The sequence below is a fragment of the Lolium perenne genome, chromosome 6 (assembly GCF_019359855.2).
Source record: "Lolium perenne isolate Kyuss_39 chromosome 6, Kyuss_2.0, whole genome shotgun sequence".
NCBI classification, from domain to species: Eukaryota; Viridiplantae; Streptophyta; class Magnoliopsida; order Poales; family Poaceae; genus Lolium; species Lolium perenne.
Window position 1 is genome coordinate 218921433 of NC_067249.2, and position 17545 is coordinate 218938977.

At 39.9% G+C, this 17545-nt stretch overlaps 1 protein-coding gene and 1 long non-coding RNA gene across 15 annotated transcripts; one reads left to right on the forward strand and one right to left on the reverse strand.

The window, feature by feature from the left end:
• Nucleotides 1–1262: 1262 nt before the first annotated feature.
• Nucleotides 1263–10815, reverse strand: LOC127306130 (uncharacterized). 11 transcript variants are annotated; one of them, XM_071822876.1, is made up of 7 exons: nucleotides 4033–4345; nucleotides 3827–3922; nucleotides 3617–3740; nucleotides 3360–3506; nucleotides 2934–3021; nucleotides 2104–2348; nucleotides 1263–1771 (listed from the first exon to the last, which is right to left on the reverse strand). In XM_071822876.1, the coding sequence occupies exons 1-5, from the start codon at nucleotides 4059–4061 to the stop codon at nucleotides 2947–2949; spliced, it is 471 nt and encodes a 156-aa protein (XP_071678977.1). In that variant the 5' UTR covers nucleotides 4062–4345; the 3' UTR covers nucleotides 1263–1771; nucleotides 2104–2348; nucleotides 2934–2946. The 11 variants fall into 11 exon arrangements, 1 of the variants encoding a protein (XP_071678977.1); XR_007854475.2 differs by adding an exon at nucleotides 10529–10815 and having other exon boundaries at nucleotides 2934–3740; nucleotides 4033–4153; XR_011747677.1 differs by adding an exon at nucleotides 10454–10815 and having other exon boundaries at nucleotides 2934–3740; nucleotides 4033–4153.
• A 23-nt stretch (nucleotides 10816–10838) lies between these two features.
• Nucleotides 10839–15948, forward strand: LOC127306131 (uncharacterized). Of its 4 annotated transcripts, none has more exons than XR_007854482.1 (5): nucleotides 10839–12516; nucleotides 12605–12737; nucleotides 12845–14513; nucleotides 14622–14764; nucleotides 15656–15948. It is a non-coding gene; the product is annotated as an uncharacterized lncRNA (long non-coding RNA). The 4 variants fall into 4 exon arrangements; XR_011747681.1 differs by having other exon boundaries at nucleotides 12845–13753; nucleotides 14424–14513; nucleotides 14622–15948; XR_011747680.1 differs by having other exon boundaries at nucleotides 12845–13046; nucleotides 13663–14513; nucleotides 14622–15948.
• Nucleotides 15949–17545: the final 1597 nt, after the last annotated feature.

Consider the following 17545-nt stretch of genomic DNA (forward strand, 5'->3'; position numbering starts at 1 on the left):
TCATATATACTGATGCTTTTGTAAGCACTCATTTTCACACAATTAGTTGTATGTGTGAAGTATACTGACTCGTTTTCAATGTGAATGCACTGTGTCATATATACTGATGCTTTTGTAAGCACTCATTTTCACTTTCTATAGAACTAACTAGCAAATGATTGGCGCGGCGGCACGCCGCGCCAGTGTGTGATAAAAAAAAAGGTGAGGTATTAATAACAAGGATACAACATTTAGATTGTACCATGTATTTTGCAACAAAAAAATGTATAATGGCTAGGCCAGTCAAACAATGACGAATATTGTGTGCTATCGTATATCTATGGGGGGAATCCGCCATGGGATCAGACATCAGAGAATATGCTACACGTAAGTATGCTCGAGCATGGAAAGACCATGATATTGAGACTGTTATGAGACCATATGATAGGAACGGAACACACTGAATCGCCGATTCTGTTGAACCAAAGCAAGGCACATGTGCAGGGAACTATGACATAAAACCTACTACGCTAGGGGGAAGTGCAATCATTTTTGCCCCTGGTGCTATCGCCGGAAGGAAGGATGATGTTGTCCATGTATTTGTCCACGGAATTGATGGATGAAACGTATGCTCCTTCTAGTGTCGAGGGCTCGTTTTGTTCATCGCTGGAGTTCCCAACGTTAGACCAGTTATGGACTTATTCTTTGAAACTAAGAGCAGCGGAAAACCAAAATCTTAGAACAAAAGGGAGATAAGTATATTCAATATAGGCTATGCACGCATTAGTTTAATTGAAGAGCACACATTGTATATTAAACTATATTACTTTGTGGTGAAGAGCATTGCACTACCTTCCATCGATACGATCAACAATCCATGGATACTTGTACACTAATTTTGTTTGACAATATCTTTTTTTGGCTGACATTATAATCATGTACTTTCCCTAAAATGCAACATAAAAGGTCGGTTTTGGAACTTCAGATACGTATTGGACTGTCTACGGAGACAATATAACGCCATAGCACCTGGATCTCCATATCTCTGACAATAATAAATGTTCACAGCCATTCAGTATTGCTAGACCAGCATGAAACTTTGAGATCATTGCAGCATGCATCCAATGAAAATATGAAACGGTATGAGAAGAGAATAAGATGCTAGGATGTGCTAACTCAGAATCTTTTCGTGGTGCCAGATGGCCAGACTAAATAAATGAGGAGGTTGAAGATGGTGGTATAGGAAAATAGTAGAAATAGCGGAGTATATTTTCTTTTGACAATGAAACAGTAGGAGAGGCTCCTGTGGTATATATATTAATACGGAAAGATATTTACATCGTTGGGTGTAACACCCTCTGGAATCCCAGGATTACAAAGTCCAGATGCTATCTACAACAAAAAGTATAAAAAAGTGAAAGTCTTGAGAGACTTTGTATCTAAGAAAGGTGCAGATCAGCTGCCACTCTAGCTCTCCAAACAGCCCTGGAAGGCCTTACGCCCTTGAAGATATAATTATTCCTTTCTTTCCAGATATCCCAGGCTTCAATTATAAAAATTTCAAACAAAATCTCTCCTTGAAAAGAATTCTTTGCTTCAGTAATAGCTTCAAATCAGTTGAGCTGAAGATTCCATTTTATGTGCAATATGTTCCCACTAAGTAGCAAAGGAGAAATGAAGAATAGGTGTTCCAGTGTCCCTCTTCCCTCTTCACCAGAATTGTACAATGGTCATGAAAGTTTGATTTACAATATTATAGTGCCTCCTCTTAAGCATGTTTCTGGTGTTCAATCTGTCGGAGAATAATAACCATGCAAATAAATCAAGCTTAGGCCATAAATTAGACTTCCAGATCCATATAAAAGGTGCAGCAGGTGGGTCAGTAAGTAATACTTATAATATTCCTAGAAAAATAGTTGCTACCCGAAATATAATTCCATTCATCAACATCAGAGTAGATTAAAGTATGGTTGGATTCCATATGTTAAGGAATCACGCATAGCTTTTCCAATACAGGGCAATATGTTAGAGCTACATCTCTTTATTCAAATGACTTCTTAATTTGAAACACCATCTAGAAATAGAAGTTATTTTGGAGAGCCTATGTAGTTTCTACCAACTTACCCACATGATTTTGATGTGTGCATCAAATCAGAATCCAATGGAACCATAGCATATAACTGATCCAAGAAAGTGATTGCTAAGAGCACATCATCGAGTGTCTAGAGTTCTTCTGCTCAGTGTCCGGTGCCGTGCAGAAATATAACTCTGGCATGATTGTCACTCTAGTTCTGCTCTTGCATGTAGATAATGGGCATCACAGGTCAACAGGAGGTGCATAATCCTTGTTTGAACTATCTCTTTTCATCCTAGGTCAATTTCAGTTCCAAAAGAAGCCTAATAAGTCGTTTTCTAAGAATATTGTAGTACATAAATATAACAGGTGACACCTACATCTGATCTCAAAGCAAAAAACAAAAGATAAGAGACTGAGCAGAGCAGAGCAATGTTCTGACAGCTCGTATCTACTATCTATAAGAAGCTACAAAAATATTAAGCCTAAACATACCAGTGCACGGGACAACTAAAACCAAGAACCTAACATGTGTACAACTAACCTAATATATAATCCCTAATCAAAATGCATGAAAAAGGCAAAAGCAAGGATCTTTCATGATTTATTTGAATTGATCGTGGAAGAGCTAAAACTGATCCGACCAAATCCTTTGCAACTGGCAAATAAATATAGGTCTAACACTGAAATTGCTCTCAATGATTATCTATGAAGACATTTAGCAAATCAAAATTGATTTATAGATGTTAAATTTAGTAATGATAATATGAAGCCATTTAGGAAATCAAAATTGATTTATATTCAGTAACGATAATACATACTTTCAAACTACACTATATTAAAAACCATATGTCCTAAGATGGGGAACAAACATTATTACCCACGGCAATATCCTATTGCATGTAGAGCTGAAATGAATGATATAGAGAGATGTTTGTCTCCTCCATCTCCTCCAGATGCTCTCTCACCTAGATCTTAACAGGAAAAACTATTGAAGATACATTCCCATCTCATATTAATGTTTAAAATAATTATTTTTCAACACGCATTAGTTTTGGACACCACATGTGAATTAAACATGCTTCATCTTATAAACTGAATTTTAGTGCAAGATAGAACCCCGTGCATCCTTAACTATCAAAAGGTCTATCTTCAGCATATATATGCATTATCTCTAGAATAACACATGTCTTGACATGGAAAGATCACTTGACGAACTACTCAGGCATCCTACTACTCGGAGGAACTCTAAAGTGTATCTTAGTTGAAAAGAACAACACATATGCAGTTGAATGTATATAGTTACCCTTTCAAGATAAAGCATTAAAAAGAACTTCCACTGAGTGTTCGATATAGCCCTCGATGAGCATATCGCTGCACTCTGTTCAGAATCCTCCTCAAGGTACGTCCTCCTCCATTTCCCCTTCACATCTATCCGCTGCAAAAAAAAGGTCTGCCATATATATATTGCAAAAAAGCTCTAGATTTATTGTAAAAGTCACTGCCATAATGTTTGATATGGCCTGCCATCTATTGCAGAAGAGCTCAGGTTTTAGAGCTGACCAAGTAGCGTCCTCTCTTCTCATACCAAGCCGTCAGTTTATTTGCCACGCAAAAGGTGTAAAGCAAGCCTTTGGTTTCAAATAAGCAGCTACTTTTTGTCTGAAGTCTGAACAACCTAGAGCATCTAAAAACAGCAAAATGAATATGCTAAAAATTTCAATGTATTCATAAATAAAGGAGAGCAGCCACTGCTTAGAAAGGAGCAGTCACCTTATGCCATCCAATTCATTCTTCAACGACATGCCCTCGAGGTAGCCAGCTAGTTGAAGAATAAATGATGCTCTCATGTTAAAATCCCAACGGCCACTGTAGGTGTGATCGAAAACCAAAATAAATCAATTCCTTTTAACAGCAGGGTCAAGAGTCAAGAAGATAAAATACAATTTAGTTCACTGATGCGCAAGAAACAAACTAACCAATTTCTCCAATTTGGCATGGCGCACATGAACGAAAAACCAAAAGAGATGAAGAACACCAGGACAGACGCGGCAAACTTGCTTGTGTGCTTGGCGCTACTGTGGGATTGAAGGAGCAAACCTGGAATAAGTCCATGGAAAAATAGGGTCGTGGTCAACTGGTGGTGTTCATTGGATTGAAATTATTAGAGGTGGGTAAGGAAAGCACTGTAGAGGAGAGCGGAACAGCAGTGCAGTCAATCTGACGCGTAAGGGAATCTGCTATCGTTGAGGAGGGCTCATACAACATGAAATTTGTATCGATAATGAGCAATCAAACCTGAGGACAGAGGGATCAGATGGGAACACACCAGGTCTCGGCGTCCACACCGATTGCGACATGCCTAATCCCCTTCTCCGTCGGCCCTCTGGGCAAATCCTATACACCGACCAGGTCGGCCGCTACCGCGCGCCGCACACCCCCCGCGCGCGGTATGGGCCGGCCTGGTTGGCCCAGTTTGCCTATTTTTTCTGTTTTCTGTTTTCTGTTTCTGTTTTCTTTTTCTTTTTTCTTTTTTCTTTCCTTTTTATTTTTTATTTTTCTGTTTCTTTTTTGTTTCTTTTTTTGTTTTGTTTATTTTCTGTTTATTTTTATTATTGTTCAAATTTGAAAATAATTTAAATTAAAAAAAATCAAAATTGAAAATTGTTCAAAATTAAAAAATGTTCAATTTTTTTTTCGAGAGTACGCCAAATACGTACCTTATCTTTATAGAAGGTAGAGGTTTGAATACAAGAAAGCTACCACCCGTAGCACGAACTCCACACCAGCTGAACCAAGTCAGCCACCAACGACAAAACAACAAAAACACGAAAGAACCTATCCTAAGCTAAACAACAAAACCGCGTCTCGACCGACGCTAGCAACCACCGAAGAAAGATAACTCCAAGAGGGCTCTCCTTGTCAACGCACCATGAAAAGAGAACATGGCGGAACTCGGTCGGCCCCGAGAAGGCATCGTCTTGGAGTTGCCAGCTATGGCGTGCATAGCGCTCCTGCAGCCAACCTCGGACAGCGGGGAGCACCGGAAGAAAGCACCAGGACCATCATGCCGTATCTCCAAACGCGAAACTCCCAACAGAGGAACGACGTCGAGGACGCCGCCATCGCGCCGATCCAAAGGACCTAGGCTTTCGCCCGGAGACAACAACCAAAAACAGGCGAGAGCGCGGGAGACTCTGACACACCTCGACGACGCCTCCAATGAGGGACACGACACCCGCGGGCGCCGTCGCCGCCGGCCCAACAAGTCAGGCAGGTCTTTCGACCGTATGCCGCTCGACTCCGCGCCTCCGAGCTTTGGGGCAATCCTATCCAAGGAGAAACACACCGCCGCCACCGCAGCTCCTCGACATCAACGTTGCAAAAAGCCATGGTCTCCAGCACGACGGCACGAACCACCAGCTCCAGCCTCCACAAGTTCAAATTTGAAAAACATTCAAATACAAAAATGTTTAAATTATAAAAGCGTTCAAATTTGAAATCCGTTCAAATTATAAAAGCGTTCAAATTTGAATCCGTTCAAATATATAAAGCGTTCAAATTTGAAAAAATGTTCAAATTCGAAAAATGTTCATAACTAAAAATGTTAATTTTTGGGAAAAATAAATTTCACAAATTTAAATTATGTCCATATCAAAAAATGTTCAAATTTCGAAAAATAAAAATAAAAATCTGAACATTTTAAAAATTTCGAAAATTTCAAATCTGAACAGATTTTGAAATTTATTCTCCGATTTTTTTAAAGTTAGATATTGAAAACAAAAAAAATAACAGAAACGAAACAGCAAAAAAAAAAAGACGTACCTATTGTTAATGGGCCGCGGCCCAACCCACCGACCTGGTCGCTGGGGTGTGCGGTGCCCCGAACATGCCGACCAGGTCGGTGTACAGCAGCTCCCGGCCCTCTGCCGCTCAACCCACGCATCCACAGCGAGAGCGGGCCAGGCCTCGGTGAGATCACCGCTTTGTCCGACCCTGCGGCCACAGCCCTCCCACGGCGATGCCACTCCCGAGCACGGCGCCCATGGCCCGGCCAGCAGGGGCGAAGCCCAATGGGCTGAGCCTGATGCACAGGCATCAGGGTTAAAAAAAAAATTTAGTGCTACTTACCATCAGAAACTGGCCTGTGCAGCAGGGTGGGCTGGACCTCGTGCATCAGGGTGGGCTGCGCGCTGTGTATCACGGGCCGAAGGCCACTGGCGCTGGGTTGCCGAAGGCCAAGCTTGTATCCATGTATCGCTGTACCTGTAGGCACGCGCCCACGTCCCGACGGGAGGTGCTATATGCCGACCCGCTCGGTGCGGGAGGAGGTGCCGCACACCCCGCGTCCCGTGCAGGAGCATTATTGGGCCAGGCCCAAAACATGTAATCCCTTTTTTCGTTTTTTCTTTTTTCAGATGTATTATTTCTTTTGCTCTTTTTTTTTTAAAGTTTTGTAAAGTTTGAAAATATCTTAACAACCTGAATATGAACGAATTTGAAAATATGAACAAATTTAAAATTTAACATTTTTTTAAAGTGAACAATTTTTCAGATTTGAACATTTTTAAATTTGAACAAAAATGTATTTTTTTCTATGAACAATTTCCGAATTTGAACATTTCTAAATTCGAACAAATTTTATATTTGAACAATTTTCGAATCTGAATGATTTTCATATTAGAACAATTTTCGAATTTGAACAAATTTCATATTTGAACGGTTTTCAAATTTGAGCGGTTTTCAAATTTGAACGGTTTTCAGATTTGAACGATTTTCAAATTTGAACATTTTTGAATTTAAACATTTTCGCAATTTGAATGTTTTACGAATTTGAAAAAAAAGGAAAAGGAAAAATGAAACAAAAAACAGGGAAAAAAACAAAAAAGAAAAGAGAAAAATATACAGAAAACGGAAAAAAGAAGGAAAAAGGCCGAAATGGGCCGGGCCCAATAGCCGACCAGGGGTGTGCGGCAACCCGCGTATACACCGACCTGGTCGGTGTATAGGATCCGCCCGTCCCGACGCCCTCGCCCACGCGTTGGTCGCAACTCGCGGTCGCAGTTCTCGCAGTTTTCTCGATCAGCACACAGCAGCGATCCAATCTATCAATTCTGGGGACGGAGGAAGAAGGGGATTAGGGGAACAGCAGACGCACGGCCGGCCGCACGCACGACAGCCGGCAGGCGTGCAGCTCCTCCAACGAGGCTTCCAGCGCCCCAACCGTATTAAGGTATAGTAGTTCCAATCCTTCTGTCTCTTGTCTTCTCTCTGAATCAACAATTAGATCATCAATCGCCAATTTATAGTTATACAGATTTAGTTCCTCCTGCTAGTAAATACTATGTACCTAATTTCGCATCTTTCTTGTTTCGGAAATTGCTGGTAGTAGATGATACGTAATGATTATTGTGTCTAGGGTTTATATACGTTTTACCTGTACTGTCCATATATTTTTCTTAGATGAAAGCTAAAGTATTTGTTATCAAATATAGGTACATTATGGACAGGTTTCTTATCAAAAGAAAAACATCATCACAAGATGTTCCGGGAGATATGAATTGGAAAGAGAAGATTGAGTATGATCCAGGCAAGAGAAAATTGATAGAACATTATCATCCTAATTTGAAAGAAATGGCAAGAAGAAAGTACTTGGTTAATGGTCCTTGCCAGCCAAGAGATATTGCTTTTCCGTATTCAATGTTTGGGGAAAAAAGGAAGGTTCAGTCCTAATTGGTTTGACGACTATGGAAGTTGGCTTGAATATAGTGAATCCAAGGATAAAGCATATTATTTTTGTTGTTTCTTGTTTAGGGATCATGGCAACAAGAAGGAAGCTGGGTATGAGGCATTTGTTGTGAATGGATGGGATAGTTGGAACACTCCGGCGAGGCTAAAAGATAATGTTGGTGATGTCGACAGTATCCATAATCAAGCAATGAAAAAATGTTTTGATTTGCTAAAAAGAGACCAGCACATTGATGTTGCCATTAACATTCAGAGTACGCACAGATGATAGCTTTTCTAACATAGAAACAATCACTAGTCTTTCTAAGAAAATGGTGGAGACAAGGAGGCATCTTATGTATCCTTTGTTTTATCGGTTGTTGAAACTAGTTATTGTGTTGCCTGTTGCCACTGCTACAGTTGAGAGATGCTTTTCAGCCATGAAACTGGTGAAAACTTTTTTACGCTATCATTTCAATGATGAAAGCTTCAGTGATGATGTTATTTGTTATGTGGAGAAAGAAGAAATGAAGAAAATCACTAATGATAAAGTGGTTAAGTATTTCATGGCTTTAAGGAATCGGGTGTACAAAGATTGAAAGGTAATATGAACATTTTAACTAGTTGACTACTATAATTTCTGTCAGTCTACTTTATCTCGTTAAAAATTAAGTCTACTTTATATCTTGTAGGTTATGAACCTTGCATTTGATGATCTACTTTGGAATTTGGAAGCGCAGGAGATATTTTTCAAGTAACTTTGTGTTTTATTTTATCAATATTGTAGACATTTTTATTTTATAATACTAGTTTATTTTGTATTTGCACGTTGTCTTAAAGTATGCCATATTATATGTTAGAAGCTATAAACTATAATTATATATAGTGTATTGTTTCCCCAAAATAATCAGTTATATGTAGTTGTGCATCAGGGTGATTGGAGTTCCAGCTCTGCCCCTGCCGGCCAGGAACACCGCCGCGCCCGCCGGCGAGGAGGAAGACATGAAGAAGCACCCTACCAGTCCTAGGATGTCGGTCGCGCCCCGGAGCTCCAGTGGTGAGGGAACCAGCTCGCAGTGCGCCCGCGCCGCGTGAAAGCCGACACGCACAAAAGCACGTCGCGCCCATCGAGCTCCTCCAGGACATGGGCGCGCATCACGCTGGGACACTCGTGCGCGATCACCACCGGCGGCTTTGAGCCCCGGTTCTTGGATCCGGAGCACAGCTGCGTGCCCGGCCTCAGCCTGCACGGCTGCCGGAGATCGTCCGTCGTGGCAGCTGCGTTCGCCATTCCCAGCGTGTCGAACCCTAGATATCCTCACCCTGGGCTTCGTCATCGGCATGGTATATGAGGAGGACGCGCCTCCTAGGTCCTAGGGGCGTGTCCGAGCACCACTATGGAAAAGGAGGAGGAGGCGGCACCGAACATGGCCACAGAGAGGAAGGAGGGCGGCGGCCCTATGGCAAGGAAGCTGCTGGCGGCGATGGGGAGCAGCCCAGAGCGGTGGAGATAATGGGGAAAGAATTTTGATTCTTGCAAGAATTTTGCTAGGGAGAGGAGCGGGCAAAGGCCTATGGGGAGGGGATCTTGAGCAGCGTCGCCTGCCCTCCGATGCATCCGATGAATCGGACGAAGAGAGCGTGTAGCGCCGCCCGAGCTCCACACCGCTCCTATCCGTCCGCTCAGCTGGCGAGCACATGCACCTTCGCTACACTTAAATCCGCATACACCACACGGAAGCACACGCGGGGCGCGGCGGCCTGAGGCCCTAGAAGGATAAGGCGCCGGCGGTAGTGGAAAAAAGGAGAGAGGAGACCAAAAAGAAAAAGGTGAAGAGGGGAACCGTCCAGAAAGACGGTCAAGCGGCGGCCGCACCAGTCGACGTCCCAAGCGGGACTCACCCGGCCTCAGCAGCACAGTAACGAAGAAACACTACACCCACCCGAGAACACACACAAAAGGAAGAACCGAGAGGAGAGAAAATAATGACAAATAGCAATGTGTCCCCCAAAATACACACGGAGGCTGAATGTAGCAACGAATAACACGGGTGTCAGCAGGCGAAGTAGAGTAAAAGAAAATCCCAAAAACTGTGAAAAAATGTTAATGTTGAGGTTTAGTATAGTCTTTATTGTTCATTTGAACTAGTTTTGTGGGCATCATTTGTAGTGTTCATCTTTGTGTGAAAAATAAGTCTATATGTTATATGGATCATATTTTAACGAAAGGAACACATCATGTCATATATCTAACCACATGCATTCTAATAATAGATGACTGTATAGCGAAAAAATAGATAACCACAGTGCCTTTTAATTTTTCTGATCGCACATTGCCTTCTAAAAATAGATGACCAGGCAGCGCATTCTATTTTTTCTTGATGAACAGTGGCTTCTATTTTCTTCTGGCCGCACAGTGCCATCTAAAAATAGAATTCTCACCGCATAGTGTCTTCTAATTTTTTCCGACTGCATAGTGCCTTCTAAAAATAGATCACCGCATAGCATTCTATTTTTCTTATCACCGCATAGTGCCTTCAATTTTACATGACCGCATAGTGCCTTCTAAAAATAGATGACAGCACACTACCTTCTAATATTTTTTCTCACCGCACAGTGCCTTATAATTTATTCTGACCGTATAGTGCATTCTAAAAATAGATGAGAACATGCCTTCTAATTTTTTCTGACCCGCGTAGTATCTTCTAATAATAGATGACCGCACAATTCCTTCTAATTTTTTCTCACCGCATAATGCCTTCCAATTTTTTCTGACCGCATAGTGTCTTCTAATAATAGAGAATTTTTCCACTATAAATATGTCTACTTGTTACCGTGTCTGGTCACTTCATCATATCTTGGCTGATTTTTGCTCCTTGTGCTCCTTGTAAGTTTTTGGTTTGTTCTTCGATTTTATAAATTTCAATGTACTATCTGCATGATCTTTCCACTTAATATGTTTCATTTTTTCATGTAGTCTTGTTTGAAAATTTAAGTGTTGCATTCAAGTTATGGCTGCACAAACTCCATGCTCCATATGTTCGCAACCTAGAAGTTTCTAGGTTGCGAACATATGGAGCATGGAGTTTGTGCAGCCATAACTTGAGTGCAGCAGTTAAATTTTCAAACAAGACTACACGAAAAAATGAAACATATTAAGAGGAAATATCATACAGATAGTACATTGAAATTTATAAAATCGAAGAACAAACCAAAAACTTACAAGGAGCACAAGGAGTAAAAACCAGCCAAGATATGATGAAGTGACGAGATACGGTAACGAGTAGACATATTTATAGTGGAAAAATGCTCTATTATTAGAAGACACTATGCGGTCAGAAAAAATTGGAAGGCATTGTGCGGTGAGAAAAAATTAGAAGGCATTGTGTGGTCATCTATTATTAGAAGATGCTATGCGGTCAGAAAAAATTGGAAGGCATGTTGTCATCTATTTTTAGAATGCACTATGCGGTCAGAATAAATTAGAAGGCACTATGCGGTGAGAAAAATTATTAGAAGGTAGTGTGCGGTCATCTATTTTTAGAAGGCACTATGCGGCTAGAAAAAAATAGTAGGCACTATGCGGTGATAAGAAAAATAGAATTCTATGCGGTGATCTATTTTTAGAAGGCACTATGCGGTCAGAAAAAATTAGAAGGCACTATGCGGTGAGAATTCTATTTTTAGATGGTACTGTACGGTCAGCTTCATCAAGAAAAAATAGAATGCGCTGTCTGGTCATCTATTTTTAGAAGGCAATGTACGGTCAGAAAAATTAAAAGGCACTGTGTAGTTATCTATTTTCCGCTATGCGGTCATCTATTATTAGAATGCATGCGGTTAGATATATGACATGATGTGTTCATTTCCTTAAAATATGATCCATATAACATATAGACTTATTTTTCACACAAAGATGAACACTACAAATGATGCCCACAAAACTAGTTCAAATGAACAATTAGTTCTATAGAGATTGAAAATGAGTGCTTACAAAAGCATCAGTATATAACGAGTCAGTATACTTCACACATACAACTAATTGTGTGAAAACGAGTGCTTACAAAAGCAGTATATATGACGCAGTGCATTCACATTAAAAAACGAGTGCTTACAAAAGCATCAGTATATACTTCACAAAAGCATATCCATATTCACACATTGAGAACAAGCAAGTGCGTGGGTGCTTGGCCTATGCCAGAGCGCTCCATGATAGCGATGAGGCGCGCGCTGGTTGGGCGCTGGTCTCCCTTCACCTCCACCGATTGGGGAACGTGTCGTGACCTGGTTGGCTCAGCAGAGGGAGGAAAAAAACATCAAGGTGAGAAAAGGTCCCGATCTCGACCCAGCAAACCCTATCCAGTTTTCCTCCTGCGTGCTGCCGCTGCCTCGGGCTCCTATCGCGCCTCCCCCTCCTCTATGCGCCAGCGGGGTCCCACCCCACATCGTCTACCTCCTCTCATCCCCGCGCCTCTAATCCCCTGGCTGCACCGGTTCCTACTTATGTGCCTCCTCTGCGCAGCCGCTGGCGTCATTTGCTTCCCCTTCGTGGCCGCCTCAATAGCAGTTGTTGCCAGAGGTCGGTGCAGGGGACGATGGATGGATGATCAGGGCCACGGCTCGAGGTGTACAACAAGGTGCTTACCCGCCTAAGAGCTGATGCTGCAGGCATGTCGGAGATCTCCCAGCCTCCGAGGACATGCTCTGGGCGCACATCCACCGCCTATACCCGCCCGGTGAGTTCCTCCTCCCCAACCTACCGATTCTTGCACAGTGTACTATCGGGCGGTGCCGCTAATGCCTGTCCGTTGTCCGTGCTATCAGGAACGCGCTGGTTGTAAACATGGAGAGGGGGGAGGACGTGGTGACGCATAGAAACGAGATCTGCACGGCTGACCCGCCTTTGCGGTGGGCGCCGTTCAGGTTTGTCGTCTTCCAGGGCAACACATCTCCTCAGGTTGCACTGAACTTTTCCCCCTACTTTTCATAGTACTTGAGTTGTTTTGAATGCAAATCATCTTTGAAAAATTGAGCATAATGTTGCTACCCTATTTTTGTTTACAGATTACAGAGATATATATTATCAAATCTAGAAAGAAAGGATGGAGGCAAATAGAGATTGTGTTGGCTGCAAAATAAGAAGATTTATAATGTATTGCAGCAACAATAGGTGGAAATATTCTGCTCATGCTTCAAATATAGTGGAAGTCCCATCCGATTTTCGTCCAAGCAGAAGTTACACCACTACCGCTTCTTCGAGCCGATGGTATTGGTGCCTCTTCTTGACCAAGGATGTTTTTATCCTTCAGAATCTGATGGAATTTTGTTTCCTCTGTTTTGATGAGTTATATGTTAGGTTGCAAGAATTAATTAGTCAATATGTGTAAACCTGCAACTTTGTGGCAACAAAATTAGAGGTTCTAGGAGGAAAGCCTTTCTTGGGCACTACTGGGAGAAAAATGAGAATTAATTGGGGCTCATTTTGTTACTGTTGATTAGTTGCTCTTGCCGCCGGAAGGAGGAGATGCCATGGAGGAATCGCTGGTGCTTTTCTCCTTCAAAGCTCACAACTCAAGCAATATTTTTATTTATTTTGAACTACCTTGTCTATTCCTACTATTATAAATAGACCGGCCCCTTCTGTTTCAGTTTCAATGCAAATGATATGTGTGACGTGCATGGTATAGAAGAACTATTTGGTTTATGTGTCTGAATAATACAAATATAGTAATAATTCTTTTGCTTTGATCAATTTAGTCATCATGGATAAAATAGCTTACTGCCAGTCTTGCTATAAGTAATGCAGTATAACTAAAAGAATCTTTTCTCTTCCTTCCATTTCTAGTGATAGATAATAATTCACATTTATTGTTCTCCTAAAGCTCCAGGAAGGTGAGGTGTGTTTTTTGCAACACATTTAGAGATTGTGATCAGTTATAGCTGGAAAGGAAGTTATAAATAATTTATTACAAGGTAAATTCAATTTTGTTTTCTTTTTACATACATATTGGTAATTTTGTATAGATTAATAGCAAGTGGATATTTTTAGGAGTCTTTGCAGGTACGTGCAAATTGTTTGATGTAACATTCATTATGTCCAGAGATTAATTGATATGAGTTCTGTTTGCGGATCATTCCTGCTCATCTACTTTAATTGTAATAAAATAAATAAACCACATTTGTTAGGACGCGGCCTCTCCAGATTTATGTTTCCTTGTTGAATGGCTTATAGCAGTAGTAAATTACTTTTCTATATTATATTTTCATGTTCCATCCATGTGGTGCTCTTTTCTCGCATACGTTGTTTAATTACATTTACAATTTTATTTTTGTTTTTTCGGGTTAATCCCTCCTGTTTTTCTTCTCTATTATTTTTATTTACCACATAGAAGTTTTTATTGTTGTACTGATCCATACTGTGCTAGCACTATTAATAAGGGTGCATTGTCGGTTTTATGTGTTAACGGTTATGCTTTTTTGTTTCCATTTTATAAATGCAACTTTTTTCTAGATTTAGCTTTTGCACATGTTATATTTACATATTTTCCCTTTGTTGAGGTTATCTTGCCATGCTCATATGTAATGTAAATCAGTTTATTTCCTGTTGTTATTGCCTTCACATTTGATATGATCTTTTCTTTAGCAACTACAAAGCTTTTGTAACCTATCGTTTCTGTAGTTGGAGCCTAAGAATTGGGTTCAGTCCAAGAGGGAGGCTTAAATTATGTTCCAGGTAACACTTGACAAAAGAATCCCTTATCATAGTTAGTTGTCTACTCTCCTAAGATGTTATCTCTTGGAATACTCTAAACAACCAGGACAGTTATGTTTTTAATTTCAGCTGGACTGAGATAGTCCATCATTCAGAAGTGTAAAGTATATGATCCACCATGCACCATTTTATTAAGAAATAAATACGAAGAAGGCAGCGAGGAGAGTGGTGTATAGTTCTCGCCTCCATCTTTTGGGCAGTGGAGGCTCAAGGTAAGCATAGCCTTCTCCAACCCTGACTTCCTTATGTGTTAATGCATAAACTGTGTTATCCACCATTGATGCTTATGTGCTCTTAAATGTATGCAACATCTAGATGTCCTATGATTAGTTGCTTGTTTACCTGCTTAGTAGGGAGAGACAAAACTTGCTACCTAGGGGGTTAGTATATGGGGTTGTAGTATGTTCGTATGAATTATCATACACTGCTGCAAATTATAGTATTTAATTGTTATACCATGAAGGTTCTCTGCGTGAAGTGTAAAATGTGCCTGCTTAGTTTCTTTGTCCTTACTAATAACCAAGTAACATGTTGTTTATTAATTAAAGGTTGTTTATTAGTTCAAAGGTATTGCTGTGACTATAGGTGCAGGTTGTGTCTTAGTTCAAACGCATTCTTGTGACCTCTGACCACCCCTGCTCAGGCTTCTAAAATTTTATACCATTAATTGCAAAACTGGGCATCTTGCTATATTTCATCGACATGGTAATATGTACATGAGAATGTACATATTTGCAATAATACATCAAATCTAAAACTTGCTTAGCCTTGGCATTTGTGTTTTATGACACACAAATTTGATCGATTATGTGAACTTACTAGGATGCTTGTATGAAGAATGCAGGGAAACAATATTTTGTGACATGGGTAATGCTGCTTACTTTTTACAAAGAAAAATCCTCCCCTATTTCATTGTTTTTATGCAATGCAGATTTTCAATCATCTACAAGAGACCATTGCTAAATGATATGCTTGTTCAGAACATGATTTAATTGGCTGCTTTTTGATACACTACCGAGTTTGTAATAGGGAACTTTCCTTATTTTATGCATCTTTCCACTATAAGAACTAATTAAATATTCACTTGTGATATTTTTTTGCAGGGACACTTCTGAAATTTTAGTTACTCTCTTATTCCGAGTGTGTTATGAATTGATGCATACACAGTTGCCTTTCGTGCATTGTTAGATTCTAGACTGCAATTCTTTTGACCAACCAATGGACTATCAAACATTGATGCATCAAGTGCATGTCTTTTAAATGTTTTGGGCTTTTTAATTTCTATGATTTAGTGACCTGAATATCGTTAGGAGATGATACACACTCTTCAATTTTTCTTACCTAAACAATTGCTCTGACCTTTTTATGGAACCATAAGTCTCCCGTCCATTCCTTACATTGTGTGTTCGATGCTTGTGAGTTGGCTATCAAAGGTTCTTTGGCTCTTTTTATTTATCCATAAGGAATTATTTGGTTCATTTGATTATGTGGGTTTCATGACATTCAAAAAGGCATATCACTTTCTTTTCTGTTGTAAATTAGCCTACTCTTTTGTTTATTCTTCTTTTCCTATACTAAACCCATTATGCTATTCAGTAACAAGGTGGTTCGTTGCTCCACTTTTAACTGTTTGTGTTGGCTTTTTATTTTTGTCATCAGTAAAATGTATGTGCTGGAGAACACCAGCCGAAACATAGTTTTTTTGCAGCCTCTTGTTTGATGGGCCTCCACAATGAGGATGTCAATTATCGGTATTCTTTCTCACAGCCTTACCTTAAGTAAAAGACTGACTCGATTTCGTATGAGACAAATAGAAACAGATCCAAGAAAAAGGAGTTCTTACAAAAAGCATCACACATGCTTACAAAAGCATTTCCATATCAGGGAATATACATATCCCAAAAGCTTACAAATACTACAGGTATGTGACTACATGAATATGACATATTCATCGAATATACTATCCCAAAAGCTTGCTAACACTACTGGTATATCTACAACCAAGTCTTGTTTCAAAGAGTTTAGCGAAAGAAGTTTCAGGAAAGTCTTTGCTTCTTTAAACTCTCCACTTCTGTAGTCATATCATTCATTTCCGATGAAACAAGTGCGTGTGCCACAACTTTTCGAACTTTGCTGATCAAAGCTTACAAAAAGAAACATACATGGGAAAACTTGAAAGTAAGAAACAAAAATAGATTGGTCAAGGACAGTTCCTCTCAAACTTAGTAACTTACAGGCTCAAACATCTTAAATTCCTGGCCCTCCCAATGTTCCATGTAAAGGATTGAGAAAACACCGCAATCAAATCTAAAAAAATTAGTGATAAACCCGGAGTGATAAACCAGAAGTTTTGGATCATAAAATAAAACAAAAAATGTCAAAGATAAAGTAATCATACGTTGTAGTTTGCTGAGGCAAGTTATGCGGGATTTCTGGTACATAATTGTCCAGTATAAAATTAAAGCACTTACTCTCAGTACATGCTTTTTGAAAATTTGTAACCTGTAACAATGTCCATTTACTCTCAGTACATGCTATATGAAAACCTTGAATGGAAACAATATTAATCATAATTAGTGGAGAACATAGGGGATAAAAAAAAGTTACCATATTGCTAGCCATTATAGCCTTCTTCTCCTTGTTGTTGTCTTGAAGTGAGTCAAGTAAGTTGATTTTTATGAAGAGCAAATTGATGGAAGTTATTGTCCAGTGATTAAGGAAAAATCAAAGTAATTATGATTATAAAAATAAAGCAAAACATGCTAAAAAAAGGGAAAAACAATCCCCCGGTAATACCAAATCACACTTAGCAAGGTTAAACTTCTTGTTCATATTTCCAAGTTCTCTACCGACAGATTTGGCATTAAATTTCTCAGGTGGCACATTGATCTTCGACTGCAAAAAAATGTGGTATTCGTGATTCAAGAAAATAAAAATAAGAAACAACTATGTTATGAAAAAATACATAAAATTGGATTAAATCAAAATAAAAA

Excerpts from the sequence above, each read along its gene's own strand:
- LOC127306130 (XM_071822876.1), bottom strand. The coding sequence starts at position 4,061 with ATGTGCGCCATGCCAAATTGGAGAAATTG. Across the intron at positions 3,507-3,616 it reads AGAAGAGAGGACGCTACTTG|ACCTTTTTTTTGCAGCGGAT; the intron begins GTCAGCTCTAAA and ends TATATATGGCAG. Across the intron at positions 3,022-3,359 it reads TAATGCTTTATCTTGAAAGG|GTGAGAGAGCATCTGGAGGA; the intron begins GTAACTATATAC and ends GTTAAGATCTAG.